This window comes from Falco naumanni, chromosome 14, assembly GCF_017639655.2.
Source record: "Falco naumanni isolate bFalNau1 chromosome 14, bFalNau1.pat, whole genome shotgun sequence".
Lineage (NCBI taxonomy): Eukaryota > Metazoa > Chordata > Aves > Falconiformes > Falconidae > Falco > Falco naumanni.
The window spans coordinates 298331-316980 of NC_054067.1; the positions used below are offsets into that span (position 1 = coordinate 298331).

Below are 18650 nucleotides of genomic sequence, written 5' to 3' on the forward strand. Positions count from 1 at the left end.
TGGTGTTGTGGGGAAGAAGCAGGAGAGTTAAGGTCAGGTCCCAGTGAGTGGCTCATTACAGTTGTCTTTGTCAGTGACACCAAGCAGGAAGAGCAGAGGTCTGAGATAACACAAATGCCACAGATTTGTCCCATAATGAAAGCAACTACTCAATCTTGAGGCCAGGCTCCATGTGTTGGTGGTTCATGTTTAATGGAAAAAGCCTAGAGCAAAGGAACAAAGTAAGAACTATTTAATTCTGGAGTGTTGGTTTGCACCGTATGTTTTCCACTTAATAAATATTTTAGGCACTTATGCTCAACCAAGAAGATGGGCTCTGTCTTCCATGGGCTTGTGCATCTTCGCTTCCCCTTGGCAGGTCCTGGGCTCCCCCCCCCTTTGCCAGTGCCTCTTCTCCAGGTAACTGGGGAAGATTTCTGCCCAGTGACCCCATCTCAGCCTGCAAAGCCCCTGCACAAGGTCCAGCTCTGTCTCAGCCAGGAGAGGATGGGGTGGCACATGGGCCCCTGCCTACCCAGGGACCAGTGCTGTTTGGTGGGGTGCAGGGGACACCCTGAGGGACATGCCCCTGGATGGCCAGCCCAGACCTTCTTCCTGCCTTCTGCCAGGACCCAAGCCACAGCAGGTCGAGGCTCAGTGCTGCTTGGGGCTGGCAACATCGGGAGCCTGGTGCTGGGGGCTGTTTCTCCCTGTCAGGGCTGGCTGGACTCCTGCACCCTGAAGCAGGTCCCTGGGGCAGATGCAGCAGGACCAGGCCCCTGGCCCACAGCCACAGCTCATTTTACCTGAATCCAGCCCCCCCGTGCTGGCATATGTCAACCGATAGGCACTGAGAGAGATGAGCTGGCTGTCAGCCATGCTGTGCTGGGGCAGTGGCTCCTCTGCGGAAGGGAGAAATGTCACAGCCAGTGCCCAGCCCCACCACCACAGTGCAGGATGCGATCAGCCTCCATCCCTGCCCTCCCACAGCTCTCGAGGCACCGGGTGGGTATGAGTGGGATCTGGGTTCAAGGGCAGGAGAAACAAGGCTCCAGCAGTAACTGGCTAGCACTCAGAGATTTCCAGCAGTCCCTGTGGCCGTCAAAGGCTTGGGAAAGGGAAGGCTGGAGCACTTGGTGTCCTGATGCCCTGGAGAGTGTGCCTTTGCATGACAGCCTCTGGGGGCTGACAGCAGCATGGAGAATATTCCTGTGTACGGATGTTTTTAGATGGGGCTTCAGCATCCCAGGTGACCACAGACTTTTAAGTCAGGGTTGCAGTCCAGGACAAGCATGGATGGTACCACGTATCCCCCTGCTCCCGTGGATGCACAGCCACATGTTTGGAAAGTCCCCCTGGACAAATGTGACATCCCCAGTGAGAGCAAACCCTCCTGCTGAGCCGCCCCACAGAGCCTGCTGTGCTCTCAGGGGCTTTGCCAGCCAGGATGCTGCCGGGCCGGCTTGTGTTGCTGATTTATTGCTGTGCCCATGGCTCAGTAACCCTGAGGCTAATGCTCTTCATTTTGTCACAGGTTTGGAGAAAGCCAACTGTGATTCCTAAAGAGACCATCCCAGGAGCAGTGATGTCACTCAGTGCACAATCTCTGCCACAGACAGACATATCCGATAACGTATATATATATTATATTATTTTTTATATATATATATATATATATATACACATTAACAAAGAAGTTGCAAAAAAAAAAAAACAAATCAACAAAAAAAGGGAAAAAATGTAACAGGACAAACAACCCTCCCCCAAAACAAAACTGAAACAAGTATGTTACATTATGGAAGAGTTCACCACATCCCAAGTCTATACAGCGGAGTCACCAGGAGCAGATAAGCCAGCATAGCCCCTCCACCCGTGTCCTGCCCCCATGCAGGGGCCGTGGGAAACGCGCTCATTCATAACCCTGGGGGCAGGGCCTGAAGGGGCTCGCATTGGCTGGAACTACTGCTGTGTCATCACCCCCAAGGTGGCTTTAACCGATGGGATCGCTCGCTCATGGGCCGGGGGCAAAGGCTGCAAAGCTGCGGGGCAGCATCGTTCTAGGAGCAGGGACCAGGGATGGGGCTGGTCCTCCCACCCTCCTCCTAACGCCTGCGTGGGTTTTGCTTTTCCAAAACCAGGAGAGGAAAACGTGGGTGACTCGGGAAGGGCTCCCAGTGCCAGCACTGTCTGCTCGGGGAGCAGGGCTCCCCTCACTTCGTCCTCCTGCCTGGCCCGGGTACGAGACATGGGTGGCGGGGAAGGGGGGGATCCCCCCTGTAATTAGTGCAATTTCATCAGGTGCAAATGTCACATTAATGGCTCGTGTGCTCTGAGTTAATGGATGCACTGAGTCCTCTAGCAATAAGCCAAAGCAGTGCTGGTGCCAGCGGAAAGCTTGGCACCTGGATTGCAAACACTAAAATCCATCTCCAGTGCTCGGGGATTTGTTTGAGGTTGGCATATTATCAGCAGCCCTGGATGGGACCAGCACACCGGGAAAGGACTTTCACGATAGCCCACTGTGCCTTTGAAAAAACATCCAACTGAAAATGGCAGCTTATCCTCTTAAAATTAATTGTGGCTGTGTGCTTAGCGGTTGGGAATGGCAGGCGTGATGTTGCTGCATCCCCCCCTGGTGCTCTCTCATGCAGGGGGCAGAAGAAGCAGATAAACCTGCTATCTCTGCTTGGGAGGGATGTACCGCGGGCCGTCAGCCCCTACCAGGCACCATGGTCAGCAGCCTGGATCAGAGGCAAAATCACCCTTGGCTTGGCAGTGCAGGTGGCAGATCCCTTCCCTGCAGGTGACACCCGCTTCCTGTCCCACAGCGTCAGGCAACCAGTCACCAAAAGCGTCAACCAGGTAAAGCAGAGGGCTGCTGTGCTGAGAAACAGGCTCTTTTTATACACGGTCTCCCTGAACAGAGCTACTGCCTGTCAGCTGCCACTACCAGACAATGACAAGTGTCCCCCTGGCCAGGCTGCTGGTGGGGGGGCACCCACTTTTGGACAGGGCCAACTGGCTCCCACCGAGTTCCACCAGACTCTCCCACAGCCCTCATGGGACAAGCCTTGAAGTGCCGTCACCCTGTCTGCATCAGCCACCTACCCCTCTGAGGCTGGGCTTTGAGGTAGTTCCCTATAAGCAAAGTCTGAAAAAAGAAAGGAAAAGGCTGGTAGAGCTCGGAGGTCTCAACCTGACAGTCCCCACGTGATGCCACCGAGGCACCTGACAGCACCACATCCAGAGGAGAAAAAGGGATTTTCCAACACCACAGAACAAAGGCAAGTACCAGCTCATCTTGGGCCGTCACACTGCCCAACCTGCTCGATGATGCTCGCTCCCCCTGGCATCCCCACCGCACCGTGCCACCTGCCACAGGCGAGATGTCAGCCCACCTGCCCCAAATCGTGCCATGGACCCCAGCTGCAGGTACCCAGGCTGGACTTTTTCTCCCTGCAGTGCAGGGACTGGTGCACCTGGCCCAGTTCCTCCTGGCTTTTAAGCAAATGTGGAAACTGAGGCTTGGCCAGGGGACTTGGTGCTTGTGGTTACTGGGAGCACTGGTGGCAGCCAAAGATCTCTCAGTAACCAGGGGCTGGAGCCCTCATGATGGATTCAGTCCTTTGCCACACAGCAAACAGGATGGCTCCACACTCATGCCACTGTGGTGGAGAACAAACCAAGAGCCAAAATCTGGCGTCATAAATTGACATTTTGGGTCATAAAGCACAGAGATGGTCTTTGGGCAGGATGTGACCATCTGCTCAGCATGGGGAGATGTGTTTTTTCTGCAGGGACACCAGATGCGAGCTAACAGAGAAGCTCCATGCAGAACTGCACATGGTGGGACACAGCTGGCCCAACCCCGCGTCAGGAAGGAACAACTGCCAAACCTCCGTGCTGGGGCGAGACACTCCTTGGCTGGCTCCTTAATGGTGGGGACCTCCCTGACTCCTGCTGAGCTCCCGAAGGAGGAGACATGGCAGGGTGGGTGTCCATGGCTGGCTGCCCTCCAACGTGGGACTGCAAACCCAGCTAAGTGCAGGGGACACAGCCAGCAGCAGCATGCACGTGGCCGGGGGGGCAGCAGGACCATCCTCAGCACTACCCTCGCGGACCATCCACCACATCACCACCATCCACCACGTAACCAACACCAGTGCTCAGCAAACATGAGGGGTCCATGTGGTTATCTACCACCCCAGAGCAGCTGCCGGACTTCAGCCAGACAGAAAGTCCTCCCCAGAAAATGATGCTCAGGACCCACCTGGCTCTCGAGACAAGCTAGCAACGGGCTCCGGAAAGCCAATCCCTCCTGTTCCAACCTGCGCCTCGCGGGGACACAAGAGACATCCCCCTGCCCAGAGCAGCACCTGAAAACCCACCCCAGCCTTTCCAGCACCCAAGGGAAGACAAAACCATCCAGGTGACAATCTGCTTTGGGAGAGATGGGAGCACACCGCCAAGGAGTTGCACAAGCTGCACTCACAAGCGGCGCTCACTGACGGGGAGTTTATTTTTAGCCGTGGTCAGAGGTTCTTCCTTTTTCCCCTTAAAAAAAAAAATAATTGAGCTGCATGTAGGAAGGCGCTCGCTTGCTGGGAGTGTTACAGCTGCACGGCGGCTCTCCGGCATGACTGCCAGCAGGCTCCTGGAGGCTGGCTCCGAACACCGGCACCCGCCAGCATCGCTGGTGCCACCGCGGGGCACAGGCAGGGCTAGGGACGCCTAGTGACAGGCTTTCATCCCTGATACGTATGGGGACTCCTGGGGCCTGCAGTTACACTCCTGTTGCTCTGGGTAATCTATGAAGTCCGGGGCGGGTAGACCCGAGAGGATCATCAAGGATTTGTTCCAGATGGTGAAGGTCGGACACACTGGTAGGATGAAGGAGACTTCGAACGTGTGGAGGTGGAGAGAGTTGGCCGGGTCGTAGAAGGAGAGCGCGTTGTTGTCGTAATCCAGGAGGACACCGAGGCGCTTCATCTGCGGGTGGACCTCCACCAGCATCTCCTTGTTGTTGTGCCTTACCACGAAGTTGTTGTTGCAGCGGGAGAAGACCCAAGAGGAGGAGTTCTTCCCGATCCACTCGTTCTTGGGGGCCGACTTGTAAGCCACACCGATGGCGTACCTGCAAGAGAGGAGAAGCTTTGCTAGCAACTTCCAGCCTCGGCATGGGACAAAGTCCAGCCCTGATGGCTGCTGCCACCCCTGACGGTGGAAGCAGCACAGCAACAGCTTTTTGTGACTGAAAAGCCACTTGCGGATGCTTGGCTGGGGAAAAGCATCCCTCCCTCCCCACACAGCCTCCTGCTGCCAGGCAGAGTGAGAAGCAGAGGTGACACAGCTGGGCACTTTCAGCAGGAACCATCCATTTTAGCCCCATTGTGCTGCACAAGCAGCTTTAACAGCGTGGCAGCGTGATAATGCTGCTGTAATGCCTCCCGGCTCAGCTCGGCAGCAGAGGCTTTCTGGGGATCTGCCTGGTAGGCGCCTTCTCATAATAAACCCCAACTGTTTCACTTCTAAGCGCGCTCTGTGTGAAGGCATTTTTCAGCCCGCGGGTGGACGGGAGGCTGGGTCCGATGGGAGCGCCTTCTGAGCCAGGAGTGCTGCTGTGCTTGCTCCTTCCCCAACGGAGAGGGGGGCCAGGCACACCCAGAAACCAGGGCCAGCTCTCTGGGTCAGGGAGAGGGTTTTTCTCTGTTAATGACCCCAGTGGCTGCAAGCACAGGGTTCAAGGGAAAGGCAAGAAGTGACACCCCTCCCCTCCAAACCCTCGGGACAAAAAGCTCCCGATCTGCTTCTCCTGCCACTGCAGGGCAGAGCTGCCAGCCCACGGTGAGACCTCCCCTCTTGGCTATGCCTGAAGCCCTGGGAGAAGAGGTTAATTTCCCTGAAGCTTGTGGTCATAAGTTAGGGGGCACGAAGACAGTGCATGCTGTGTCTCCCTGTTTTTTGACTGCTGCTGCTCTCTGTTCTCTGAATCCCTCTGGCCAGCTGGAAGAACCAGCGAGCTTTGGCCAAAAGCAACCAGCTGGGGAGAGCAGGATGGGGGAGAAGGGCAAAACCAGGCAACGATCCGTTCCCCAAGCCAGGCTGGCGTGCGGTGTCCCTTGCGGATCTGTTTGAGGGAGAGGAGATGTGTTTTGCAGCAGCATGCAAAATACTGGTTCTTCCTCAGCTGGAGCTCCTGGAGATGCACACAGGTTTTGAGGATCAGCTGAGCCCCCGTTACATGCTGCAAAGGAGGCAGCCCACGAACCGCTGGCGGCGGTAACCATGTGGAAGTACTGCCCTGCCTGCAGCACCATTGAAGGGACGGGGCGAGGTGGGGAAGGGTCAGTGTTGGTGTGGGGCTGAGGTGCAGCGAGATGGGAGGTGGCACTGAGGGTGGCTGAGAGCTGCAGGTCCCACTCTGCCTTTGACCAAAGCATCCTTGCGATGAGCCCCACCAGGAGACAGGGCTCCAGGCTTGCCCTGAGTCATGGCCACGGCCAACTCAGCTAGCTTCCAGCACGTGGCTGTGCTCATTCTGCATCTGAACACACCCCTCTGCAGAGCCCAAGGAGCTGCTATATATTTGAAAGCTATTTCCTGCTCTGAAGTTCTTGCAGTATTCGGTCATCAGCAAAACAACGCCTGGAACAGATCTAGTTCGAAGAAACAGCTCCAGAAACAATTATTGCTCGAGAAACAATTCACAAATCAAATTGCTGAAGTCGGAAACTGCTTTCTAACGAAGGGTGCGCCAGCCTGCATCCCTGACTCGTCCCTTCTGCTGCTGCCCAGATGCTTTTTGCAGGCAGGGGCTTGGACTTGAGGGCAAGCCTGGAATGGGGATGCCTGCTGAGATGCAGGAGGGAGGTGCTGTGGGGTCAAGGATGCTGCGTGACGCTACTGCCAGCAAGAAGCTGCACTCAGGGCCATGCTTCTGTGCAAGCCTCTCTGACAAGGGCTGCTGGAGAGGATGGGGTGAAAGCAATCCCCACCCCCTGCAGTTCCCAGCAATGCTGCCTTCATCTCCCATGGAGTACAGGGAGGGGCTTGGCTCTCACCCTCCCACTCTCGCAGTGTCCACCCATGGAGCCTGGACCAGGGAACAGCCATCAAACCTCAGCTGAGAGCAATCGCTGCGGAGGAGGCACTGCAGCCAGGGCTGCCACTGCTCCTGGTGCTCCACTGAGCCTGGTCCCCTTCAGCAGATGCCAGGGTGCCCCAAGGTGGGGACAAAGCTCTGTTCCTGTTGATGGGAGGGAGACATGGACTTGGCCTCCCTCAAGAGAAGCAGCTTGTGGCAATGAAGTCAGCCTCTCCTGAAACAAAGCCATGTGGCAGCAGCACAGGGCGAGTGAGAGCAAACGGCAAGCAAAGCATCACCCTCTGCTTTGCCCCACTGGTCCTCTGGCCACCACAGGGCAGAGAGGTACATCCCTACGAGGAGGGGGACCCACTGCTTGGGATGATTTCTCCTGCCAGCCTGCAATGCTGGGTATGACTACAGGGTGACACAGCAGGCATGGAACAGGCTCCCCTGGAGCTGCCTGCCCTCACAGGGACAGCTCAGTGCCTTGCCAGGCCTTTGCAAACCTCCCTTGGAGACATCCCTGTCTCCTCTGCTTAGGGGGACCGTGGCTCTGTGCACCCTTCCAGCTCAGACTTCATAATCACGCCTGGCCCAGCTAAGCAGGACCTTGCCCGAGACAGCCCAGGGGAGGGCACGGCGCATGCAAAACCCAGCAGATCTAAAGCTCTGTAGCACCTCTGCCCTGCTGTCATGGTGAGCTTTGAGCCCTGGCAAGCATTAGCAGGGTCAGCAGGTGAAGGATATACAAGTGAAGATACAAGCTTCGCTTTGCAGCCTGACTGGATCAGGCCCAAAGGCTTCTGGCAGACAGGAGAAACTCATAAACCTCTTGAAAGGTTCTTGAAAGCCACAGCCACCCGGATTTAAGGTCTCAAGCACCTCCCCGCCCACGAGCAGCTCTGCCAAAACCATGGCCTTTAGCCCTAGTGTGCCCCACAGCACCTCTGGAGAGATCTGGGGGACCCTGGCAGAGGGAGGGAAGACAACGGTGCTGCCTACCAGGTTGAGGATCCCACCACCACCTCCCAGTAGTGGCAGCCACTGTCAATGAAGACGTTGCCCGCCGCCCCGTAGCATCCTGTCCCACTGAACCTCTCCGGCGTGTGGCTCTTCTTCAAGGAGCTCTCATCCTTCTCCATCTGCAGCCCGTCATTGGAGATTTTCAACTTCTTGTGAGCCATCTTGGGGTCCAGCTTAAAAGGCTGACCTGTTAGAAGAAGACACATGGATTAGGGTTTACATTTATTATTGGGACAAGATGAAATGGCTTCAAGTTGCACCAGGGGAGGTTTAGATTGGATATTAGGAAAAATTTCTTCAGTGAAAGGGTGGTTAAGCGTTGGAACAGGCTGCTCAGGGAGGTGGTGGAGTCACCATCCCTGGAAGTGTTTAAAAAACATGTAGATGTGGTGTTTAGGGACATGGTTTAGTGGTGCACCTGGCAGTGCTACGTTAACAGTTGGGTTTGATGATCTTAAGGGTCTTCTCCAACTCAAATTATTCTATGATTTGTTACCATCACTGTGCAGACAGAACACGGCAGGAAACATCTGCCCCAGGCTCTTTGGACAGCCTCCATGAGCCAAAGGTGCCCCCACTAGCCAAGGGCACTGGATTACAGATGCCCAGCAAGATGCTGAGGCACATCCACATGCCTCGTGCATCTATTTTCCTGGGCTGATCTGTAAACCATTGGTCCCCGTGCTGCTCCCGTGGCCCTGGTGCCGGCTACAGCTCCCCAGCCTTCTGGAAGGAGAAAGCAAGTTGCTGCTGCCCACGCCTGCAAGCAAGCCACCACCCTGGCACCGTGGCAGCGGGAAGCAGGGATGAGAGCAGCACCTCCACCTTGGGCTTAGTCCCCAGCCTGGGAACCACTCACCTTTGTGGACCAAACAGAGGGAAAGGAGGTGAAACACAAAAATGCAGAGAGGAAGGAGCTGAAGAGCATGAGCTCTCTGCCCCCCAGGGAGGATCCGGACTGGACAGTAGCCAGGCTGGGCAGCCCAGCACATCGGGCAGGGATCCTTAAGTGAGGGGCTGGGGAATACCCAGGGTCTCATTGCATATGACCTCCTTCAAATGCCTCGTTCCCCATCAGAGTGGCTTCTGTTTGCCCCTTCTCGATGATGCAAAAGGTGGCAGAAACAGGAGGATGTTTCCAGGTAATGGAAAGTGGCACCGAAGCTGCCATCAGGATGCACCATGAACCAAACCTGGGCAGGGCGTGTAGCCCCAATTCCTGAACGGATCCATACTCTGTTAGCAGTAATGAGAGCTACGTGAAGACAGGAGAGGGAGAACAGACTCTTTAAGTGCTGGTATAACAAAACTGTATCGCAGAAGCTGTACTGCAGCACGGAGCACATCCCTGAATCCCCATCAGCAGCCGAGGCAGACTGCTCCCCGGGGCACACAGGCTGCCATTACGTGTTACAGGAAGCACGCCCGAGGTTTTTCAGTGCTTCTCCACTGCCAACAAGGTCTCACCACTTGGAGAAGACGTCTGGGCTGCGGATGCAGCGGTGGAAGCAAATCAAAGGCGTCAGGTCCAGCCCATGTTTAGTGGAGGCTGGAAGGGAGGTGCAAGCACAGGGCCAACCAGCCAGCGCACGCCCCAGGGCTTCCTCTGCAATTAACAGGATTGAGTTTGATGGATTTTGCAGATCTTTAATGCTGGCTTGAAACTCAACTGCAATGCCTTTGTAATGTTACCAGCACACAGAAAGCCAAACTATTTCCTAATTGACACACACCAGCTGCTCTTCTTGCTTTGATAAAAAGCCTCCTGAAGATCCGCAAGGCCAGGGGAACATCTGTCCTCCCTCGCACTGATAAACTCCATCTCTTCTGGGCACCAGCTCTGCAACGCATTCAACAGCAAGTGCCATGGATTTCTCTGCAAGGCTCCAATTTTTGGTGCCAAGCAGCCTCGCCACAGAACTAACCCTCACCAGCTCCCAGGTCTTGTGCATGTAGGGACACAGGTGGGGACGGGCTCAGAAAAATACCTGCAAACACAGACTTGTTCCATATGGAGGGCTGGGGGATTTGGTGCGTCTTCTGCTCAGGCTGCTCACCTGGGTGACCTCCCCAGCACTCCCCCACTGCCTGCTTCCAAAGCAAGGCCTTCACCTGACCTCCTTATTTTTCAATGATTTCCCTCTGGAAGCCCCCAGACTGTCCCTGGTTTGGCAAACAAAACCTCAAGATGTTGTAAAGAAGCAAATTTGAGTTGTAGTGTTCTTTGTCGCTGTGAGTTTTCATGCAAGATACAGCAAAGACCATACAGATACCAGACAGGATTTCTGTAGGGATTAATCTACTTTAGCACAAAGTGCACCGGACAGCTCAGCAAAACACTTTAAATAAACTGCAAGCAGCTGAAAACCCAGGCTTTGGCGCCTGGAGCGGTCCCTGGCCGGGCTTGGGGGAAACGCTGCACTGCACGAGCTGTGCCCCACTGCTCGCTCCTGTTTTCAACTACGGCCACCGAGTCTTGGCAAGGAGAAATGCCCGGCGCCAACGCTATGCAGTGAGGGGGTTTCCAAGCCATGGCTAGGAACCATTGCAAGTGGCAAGCAGCGTTAGCTACAGCAAGGCTGGAGAGCTTTCAAGTGTGACCCCGTAACGGAGCTCATCTGCGCTACGCTCTACCTGGTGGTAGCTCGTGTTGATTTTCCTTGGAGCCCAATTTGCTAGGTAATTGAGTTGAGAGGCCTGAAAGTAAAGCTGCGAATTGGGAGTGACCTGCCCCCTCCTTTCCTCTAGCTATTTCAATATTTCTGTAGCGATGTTTTTCCGGCAGTAATGCAAAGAGACAAGCTCTGAGGAAGTGAGGTATAAAAATACTCGGCCCTGTCAAGAGAGAGACAGCCACAGCCCTTGTCACAAAGATGACCCCTTTTTAAGGTCACTGTGAACAACTGGAGTCCAGCTCTCATTGCTGGTCTGTGCTGGCACATCCTGGGTCAAGGGGTCAAGCAATATCTGCAGACAGTTTGCTGTGATGGGCAAGATGGAAGTTAAAAAGCACACAGCCTGCACCGCAAAATCTTGCTTGGGACAGAGGGCGTTTCAGAAGACACAGCCAGGTGCCTGCTCCCATCTGACCCCCTTCCCCAAAATATCACCCTGGCACTGGGAAACGACATGGATTTCGCAGACTCTCAATGGTCCCAACCTCAGCTGCCTCTAATTCCTGGTGCGCGTGCCCGGCAGGGTCCTCTGCAATCACAGCTGCCTGTACCCCGCATGATGCTATGCCGGACGAGCTGGGTTATGGGAAGCTGCTGAAGGACTCGTGACTTGAGGACAGCATGGCTGGGAGAAGCAGAGGTCCCATGCCTAGTCCTAACCCTAGGTTAGCTAAATACAGCTAAATGCTGGCACTGATGGCACCAATGCTGTGGAAATCCCTACATGTCCCGACACTTGACCTTCTGGTGATGAAGGAATCTCTCCTAACATCACTTCAGGAGCAAAAAGAGGACTGTGAAATATGCTAACTGGCCCATCTCCTTGTCGAGCTGCTGACCTTTCAGCCAAGGTTACAGCAGTTGAAAAGCATACACTACCTTCTAGTCACCCATTTGAAAAGGAGAAAACCCTGTTGCCCTGTAATGACAAACACGGGCAGGACAGACAGCCCGCGAGGATGCCCTGGGGGTGCAGCATGAAGCAGCGGTACCTTCAGCTGGCACCACCCTGATGATGGGCAGCGAACACCCCAAAGGAACACCCCATTGTACACCAAGGCTGGCCACAGAAAGAAAATAGATATTCTATACATATATATTGCTAAATCAAACGTTCAGAAATTCAGAAGTTTCCCTAAACACTTTGCACGGGCTGCGGATAACCACCGAATCAGTGGCAGAGCAGGATGCGTGCCCGTTAATGCCGTGCACCTCTCCTTCCCATTGCCCAAGCAGGAGGCACCGGGGTCAGATGCTTGGTAGCTCAGCCATGTGAAAGGAGCTCCTGGCACTCACAAACTGTGGTTATACATAATGATTTGTGCAGCGCTTCAGATGAGGCTTGCTTGAGGTTTTAAACACGCAGGAAGCTGCTGCAGACACGTGCCTGCAACAAGGGGAGCTCAAAACCCGACTGGGCTCTTATTTAACCTACCAAATCAAGCCCACCTCTGAGGAGGAGCCCTCAGCAACGCGCTGGAGTCTCTGATGACTGGCACTCCGTTAAAAAAACAAATGATCAAGCCCCGTCCCTTGGGAGTGGCTACCAAAGCAAACCACCCTCGCTCCCTGCTGTGCTGCTCTGTCACAGCATTGCTCTCACCTTGCCAAGCCACCCATTTCTTATTTCCAGAGCGAGCGCCTTTCAAAGCATGGGAAAGCACTTAAAACCAGCAACCGCAGGAGGGATACAATTTTAATAAACAAGGCAGAATTGGATTGGAGTTTGCTTCTCAGCAGCACCCCTCCAGCCCCACCACTACACCGCCTTTACCTAATTTCATTTGGTTTAAAGTTGCACAGAGAAAATGAGGAGGCGGAGGTGATAAATCATCTCAAAAGCCTAGTCGACGCAGGAGCAATTGCGATGTTGAGGAAGGAAACACAAGGGAGGGCTGTGCTCGCCCGGCCGGGCAGACACAGCTCAACGAGCACTGGAAAGATGCAGCCGCGGAGCGGTCAGCTGTGGGCACAGCCTGGAGAGCAGACTCACCTTCTCCCTTGACATTTCCCACTGTCTCTGCTGTGATGTGTCCCCCGGCAGCGGGCACCAACGGCCCTGCTGCATTTGCTGCCCTTCAGTGGGGAAATGCTTCCCTCCTCCCACTGCAAACCCAGAAACTGCCCCCCTGGCCGGGATGGGTCCAGCTCTGCTGCCCTCTCATTTTTGTTCAAATCTCACTCTGATTTCTCTAAACAATATTTAACCTTCCTTGGCCACCCCTGGGGTGACGAGAAGGTGAAGCACAGCTTCTCTTCTGCTCTGTGCGCGGCTGCAAAGCCCCATCCACTACCACGGAGACACTTTCCAGCCTCCTTACAGCTCCCCAGAACTGCAGCCCTCTGTGAGCAAAGCCACACATGCACGCACACACAATTGCCCCGGGGCTCCATCCATCACCCTCAAAAAGCCCAGGGATGTGATGTGACCAGAAAGATGGACCTTCATGATCTAAAATCCAAGTTGTCCCAGGGCTGGGCGCTGACAGGAGCAGACAGCTGATGGGAGCCCCAGGCACTGTGTGGATAGCACCAGACCACCCTCCCTCGTGGCAGGGAAGGAGCTGGGATACCAAGTAAGAAGTGAATTAAATAACCCGAGGGGTCTCCATCGTGCTGTGGGCTCACAAGGAGTGGCTCAGCCATACCCCTCTGGACTCGAGCGCCAATGAAGCTGCTCTCCCACCCGCCCCAAGGCAAGGCACCCCCCGGGTGGGCACGTACTGTTTGTCTTGAGCCTGGCGGGCTCGCTGTTCCGGCTGCCCGCCTGGTTTATGGCCTTGACAAGGAAGATGTAGCGGGTGCCGCTCTGGAGCCCGTGGACAGTGTAATGGTTCTGCTTGATGTTGGGGACAATCATCCAGCTGTCCATGGAGTTGTAGAGGCCTGCGGTATGGGAGATAGGGGAAAAAAGATTTATGCACAGGAAAGAACAGCGTACAAAGACCACCCGCTGCTAACGCAGAGCTCACTGACCACACATTCCCCAGGCTGACTTACTGCCCGCCCGAGAGTTTAAGAGCACCTGCAGGAAAATTTCCGTAGATGATAAACCCCAGCAACTCGAAGAGCTTTTATTAACACACAAAGGCAACGTTTCGTAAGGCAAAGCCAGGCATGGGGTGCAGGCATCTCAAGATGCCACTGTGGGAGGAGATGGGGAAGGTGCAGAGAAAGGGGAAAATTCAACTGGCTGCACCTTCCACAGCCAGGGCAGATGGCACAGGCAGCTGCCAGCACCTGGGCGAAGGCGATGCCCGTCATCATCCTCTCTTGTTTCTTCACAGGACAACCTCCCTGCTGCTCTGGGGGTTGCAAGATGCAATGCTGGCAGCAGAAAGGGACGTGTTTGCACCCTGATCCTCCTCCTGCACGGTGCTCAGTGCTCTGGGGTGGGAAGCAATAATCCATGTCCAAGGGAAGCTGATGCTTCAGCTCCCTGTGTAGACTGATCTGCAAAGCGCTTCAAAGAAAAAAATTACAGCTCCCAGCAAAGGGACTGGGATCCAGCCATTGGAAAACACTCAGGTGCCTAAACTTTTTCTGGAAATGGAAAGGAATTAAAGAGCCCTAAGACCCTGGAGACAGTGCTCCAAAAGCCTCACACGGTGCCACAGATGCTGTTACTGCCACCAGCACAGCTGGGGTGAGAATAACCTGCTGACTGCACAACTACCTCGAGCAGCCAGCACCAGGGGAAAAGGATGCTGTGGGATTCAGGAGCGACCACCATCACTGGCACCTATGGGCCAGGGGCAGTGGGTGCCCAGGACCACCCACCGCAGCACGCAGCGGCTCTGGGCTCTCAGGAAATGCTCTAGGGCAGCTGTCACAGCATGGGACTGTTGCTGTAAACCACAAGAATAAGGAGGAAGCTCAGAAGCAGTTGCTGCAAGTTTCTTGCATCCAGTGGGTTTGGAGGTGAAGGGGAGGCGATATATGCGGGGCGGGTTGTGAATCAAGGGTGACCGGAGCAGGGTTTTTAGCCTCCTGTTGCCAGCATACATGTGCATGGCTGGAAGGCAGGAGCCTGGAAAACGCTCCACACCTCCTCTTTTAAGGCTTCCATCGGGGTGTTTATTTCTCTCCGGTGGCTTGCTCAGCCGGAGGACAAGGGCAGGTGGCAGTCACTGTCAGCATGGATTTGGTTTAAAATATATGTGGAAATGGCCTAGGGGAGCAGAGCAACGTTATTTGAAGTAGAAAATAAAACAGATGTGATACCAATTGCATCCTGCGCCGCAGAGCTGCTTTCATCGGAGCACTCAGCTTTCAGCCAAGCTCTGGTAGGTGTTACCTCCCTGCAGACAAGGACCAGCTTTGAGTCCTTCATCGGAAAGGACAAGGTGGCTGAGAGACGACAGTCTGGGAAGGATTTGGCCTCCCAAGCATGTTTCTTTCCCAAAACAACCAAGAAGGGATTGGCCTTGAAGACCGAGAGCTTCTATCCTTGCCAAATGTTTAAAAAAACCTTTTTATTGCAGTTTTCGTCATCCATAAAAATGTCCCACTCCTGCCGAGCTCTTGGCTTTAAAGAGAGTGTGAAGGGGCTGGTTTCCACAGGCCAACTGTGTGCTCGTTGCAAAGGTATTTCCTTTCGTGGGAAGCCTCCGCGTGCTCCTGGCAGGTGAGCCCCAGCGCACCATCTCCAGTGTCTCTTCATGCATGAGTTCAGCCAGGACTCAGACGCTCTCACCACCCAGACCTGACTGTGTTATTTCAAGTGACAATATATTATTCATTTTCTCCTCCAAGATGTTAACCGGTATTTCCTTTACTCCTCCTATGAAGATCTAGCAAAGAGGGCCAAGGAAGACCCCCCCTGGGGCGTGTGCCCCTCTGGGCTTTCTTCCAGAGCTGCCCTTGCTGCTTATCACCCCTGTGGTCTCCGTGCCCCCCTGCTTCCCAGTGCCTGTACCGAACCCGCACAGCCCCCAGGGTGGGTAGGTGACTGATTTCCAAGCCCCTCGATGGACCGGAGCCTGAGCCGCACAGCTGGAGCGGCACGTGGGGAGAGCGGGGAGCCAGACCCTTCCCCGAGGGGCCCTGGCACTGGGGGGGGAGTAGTCCCAGGGCAGGGACACAAGTTGCAGCAGGGGAAATCCTGGTTAGATAAGGAAAAAATTCTTCTGGCTGAGGGTGGGGACATGCTGGAGCAGGGCCCGGAGAGCTGGGCGCTCTCCATCCTCGGGGCTGCTCAATGCTCAGGAAGCAAGCCCTGGGCAACCTGACCGAGCTCCAAGTCGCCCAGCTCCCGCAGGGCCAGTGCAGAGACCGTCAGGCGTCCCGCCCCACCTGAACACCTCGGTGATACCAGCAGGGCCCACGTTTCCTCCCCAGCTGGCAGGTGCAGGGGAGGTGGATGCTGGTGGCCATCTAAGAACGGAGCCAAAGAGGCTGCTGACCCTCCAGGCTTTCAGAGGAGGACAAAACACTGGAGACAACATGTCACGGCGGGGGGGTGGAGAGGGCGATCTAGCCGCTGTAGCACTGGGTTCCGTAACTAACCTCTGACTGAGGGGAAATAAATCATCTTGTTTTCCGAAATAAGGGCACAGGCTGCTGCCAAGGCTGGGGATGCAAGCGTTATCTGGCTTCAAAAGTTGCAAACTTTCTCTGGCAGCTTCCTGCATATTTGAAAGTGCACTTTGCAGCCTTCCTGCGCCGTGACACTACGCCTCCAGCGCCGACGTCTTCCTGACCAGCCAGATAAACCGTCAGTGGCCCAAAAAAGCCCACCCCAAAGCATTTCATCAGCACTTCCTACCACAGTTAAGTGCTACTAAAGAAAACCAGGAGTAAAACTTCCTTGCAAGAGCCGTGCCATGGGGTGCTGTGCTCTTCCAAACCACTACTTCAGGATGGCAAACTGGAAGCCGTACTTTTGTTCTCCCATTACAACATTGATGTCTTTTTCTCACATGAAACAAGTGTTTTCCCTGGACTCTCTCCTACAACCCAGCCCACAGATTAACTTTCCTCCAGAACGCAAACCCCTCCAATTTTAGGAAAAGGCAACGCTACAAGAAATCGTAACAGGTATGTATTTCTGACACCACAAGGACTCACCGGGCACCCGAAGGAATTAACCACTGCCACTGAGACTGGCAAACAGTCCTCGGCTTTATGGCCAGACTGCTCTTCTCTCCCTGCACCTCTGTGTTCTTCAGCTGAAGAACCCCCTTCCCCGCAAGGACAGCCAACCCAGCTTTTTGTTTTACAGATAAACCCTCCTGACAATGAACGAGGAGGAAGACTACATAGCTCCTGCAGCAGATGCATGTGTCCTCGGGGGTAGCAGGGGGTCACAGCTTCCAGCCCCAGCTTCTCCAACCTGCAGTTTACCAGCTCTAATGATAAGCCACGGTGCCAGAAAGCCCGGAGTTTGAGTCTCCTTTTGGTCAATTCAGGTGTAGGGGGAGGAAATCAAACAGACATTTGGCACATTCCTTTAGTTTTGATCCCCAGGCGATTTCTGGCTCATTTTACCTTCAAGCCTTCAGCTGATTTGGGATGTCTGAGGGCCTCTGCCTGGCTACCCCTGGGCAGAGCTCCCACCTGCCGGCCGGCGGACTGCAGGGGCAGGCACAGCCGCCCGAAGCCCTGGCACAGCTGCAGGCAGAGCCCTGCCTGCGACAGCGACAGCTCAGCTGTGCCCGGCACGGCCCCGTGCCCTGAGACCACGTTTGGCCCTGGCCGGCACAGTGCTGCAAAGGGCTGGTAGGGGTCCTCCAGGGCACAGACCCCTCAGCTAACAGTGATGCCAATGAGCAGCGGCACACGGAGCCCCTGCGTGCGGCCGGGATGCCCCTGGAGGACAGCTCTGGGTTTTAAAGTCCTGACCTTTGGAAGAGTGGCAGGAGGAGGCCGGGACAAAAAGATGCTTTGCCAGAGCTGCTCTACCTCCCCCAGTTTGCAACAGGTGTCCCAGCACCTTCTTTTCCCTTTGTTGCTTCTGCTTCCTTCGCTGCTTGTGTTTTCCATCGCACTTAGGCAGCAGGACCAGGGCAGAATGCGTCCCTTCAAAGTCACCATATTCACCAGCTTGCTTTCTCCTGCTCGCTCTGGCTGAACACACACCAGGCACTCGAGAGCCCTCACAAGCAACCAGCCATCCATACCCGGATGTCTCTGGACCCCGTCACCTCCCCCCAAAAAGGTGGAGCCAGCTGTTAAATGCACTGTTGAAATATTTGTAATATTAACCCCCCCATAACTACCATAGTCTTCATCAAATAACAAATATCCAGGAGGGAGCTTTGCATCTAAGAGGTTGCTGTCCTGACCTTGTGGCAAGCCTGGGGGCAGGATCACCCCTGTAAAGCTGTTTTAAAGCTGTCCCGTTGCACTAGAAGACAGCATGGCACGGAAAATATGCTGAGCACTGCAGAGTCTATAAAGCCCAGGCTCTCCCAGGGGAGCTGGATGCTGCGCCCTGAGCTGCGGGTTCCTTGCTGTCTGACCACAGTGCTTCTGAAGTGATTAGCTACCAACCCAGCCCCTCCACAAGAGCCCTCCTTGGTCCTCAAATCCCATTCCTGCCAAGCAAATTCGTGGCAGTGTGGAAAAATAATTAGGTATGGCAGTTATTTTCAGGAAGAATTACCCAGAGACGCGCCTCTATGTTGTTATGGAGGGTATATAAATCATGCTTAACTATCAGCCCACAGAGCAGCCAGCACCACCCTGCCCGTACTGTCCCAGGGCGCTGTATGGGATGTACAGACATGGTAGCTGTGGGACTGATGAGACCCTCTCACGTACCAAATGCTTCACCAAGCCAGAGGCTGCAGGCACCAAGTGCAGGGCAAAACAATCCAGCATGGGGCAGTCCCCATCACCTTGATTACAGCCCTAAGCAATGTCCTTGTCAGATCCTTTGCTGC

The 18650-nt window shown here is 54.9% G+C and overlaps 1 protein-coding gene across 1 annotated transcript in view; it reads right to left on the reverse strand.

Annotated features, from left to right (window-relative positions):
* Positions 1–1686: 1686 nt before the first annotated feature.
* MID2 (midline 2) overlaps positions 1687–18650 on the reverse strand; it is an 88911-nt gene continuing 71947 nt past the window's right edge. Inside the window, exons 7-9 of the mRNA XM_040614631.1 lie at positions 13489–13650; positions 8069–8276; positions 1687–5113 (exon numbers count right to left, since the gene is read on the reverse strand). Of these exons, the coding sequence (XP_040470565.1) occupies positions 4711–5113; positions 8069–8276; positions 13489–13650 (773 nt within the window). The 3' untranslated portion in view covers positions 1687–4710. The remainder of the gene's footprint in view (positions 5114–8068; positions 8277–13488; positions 13651–18650) is intronic.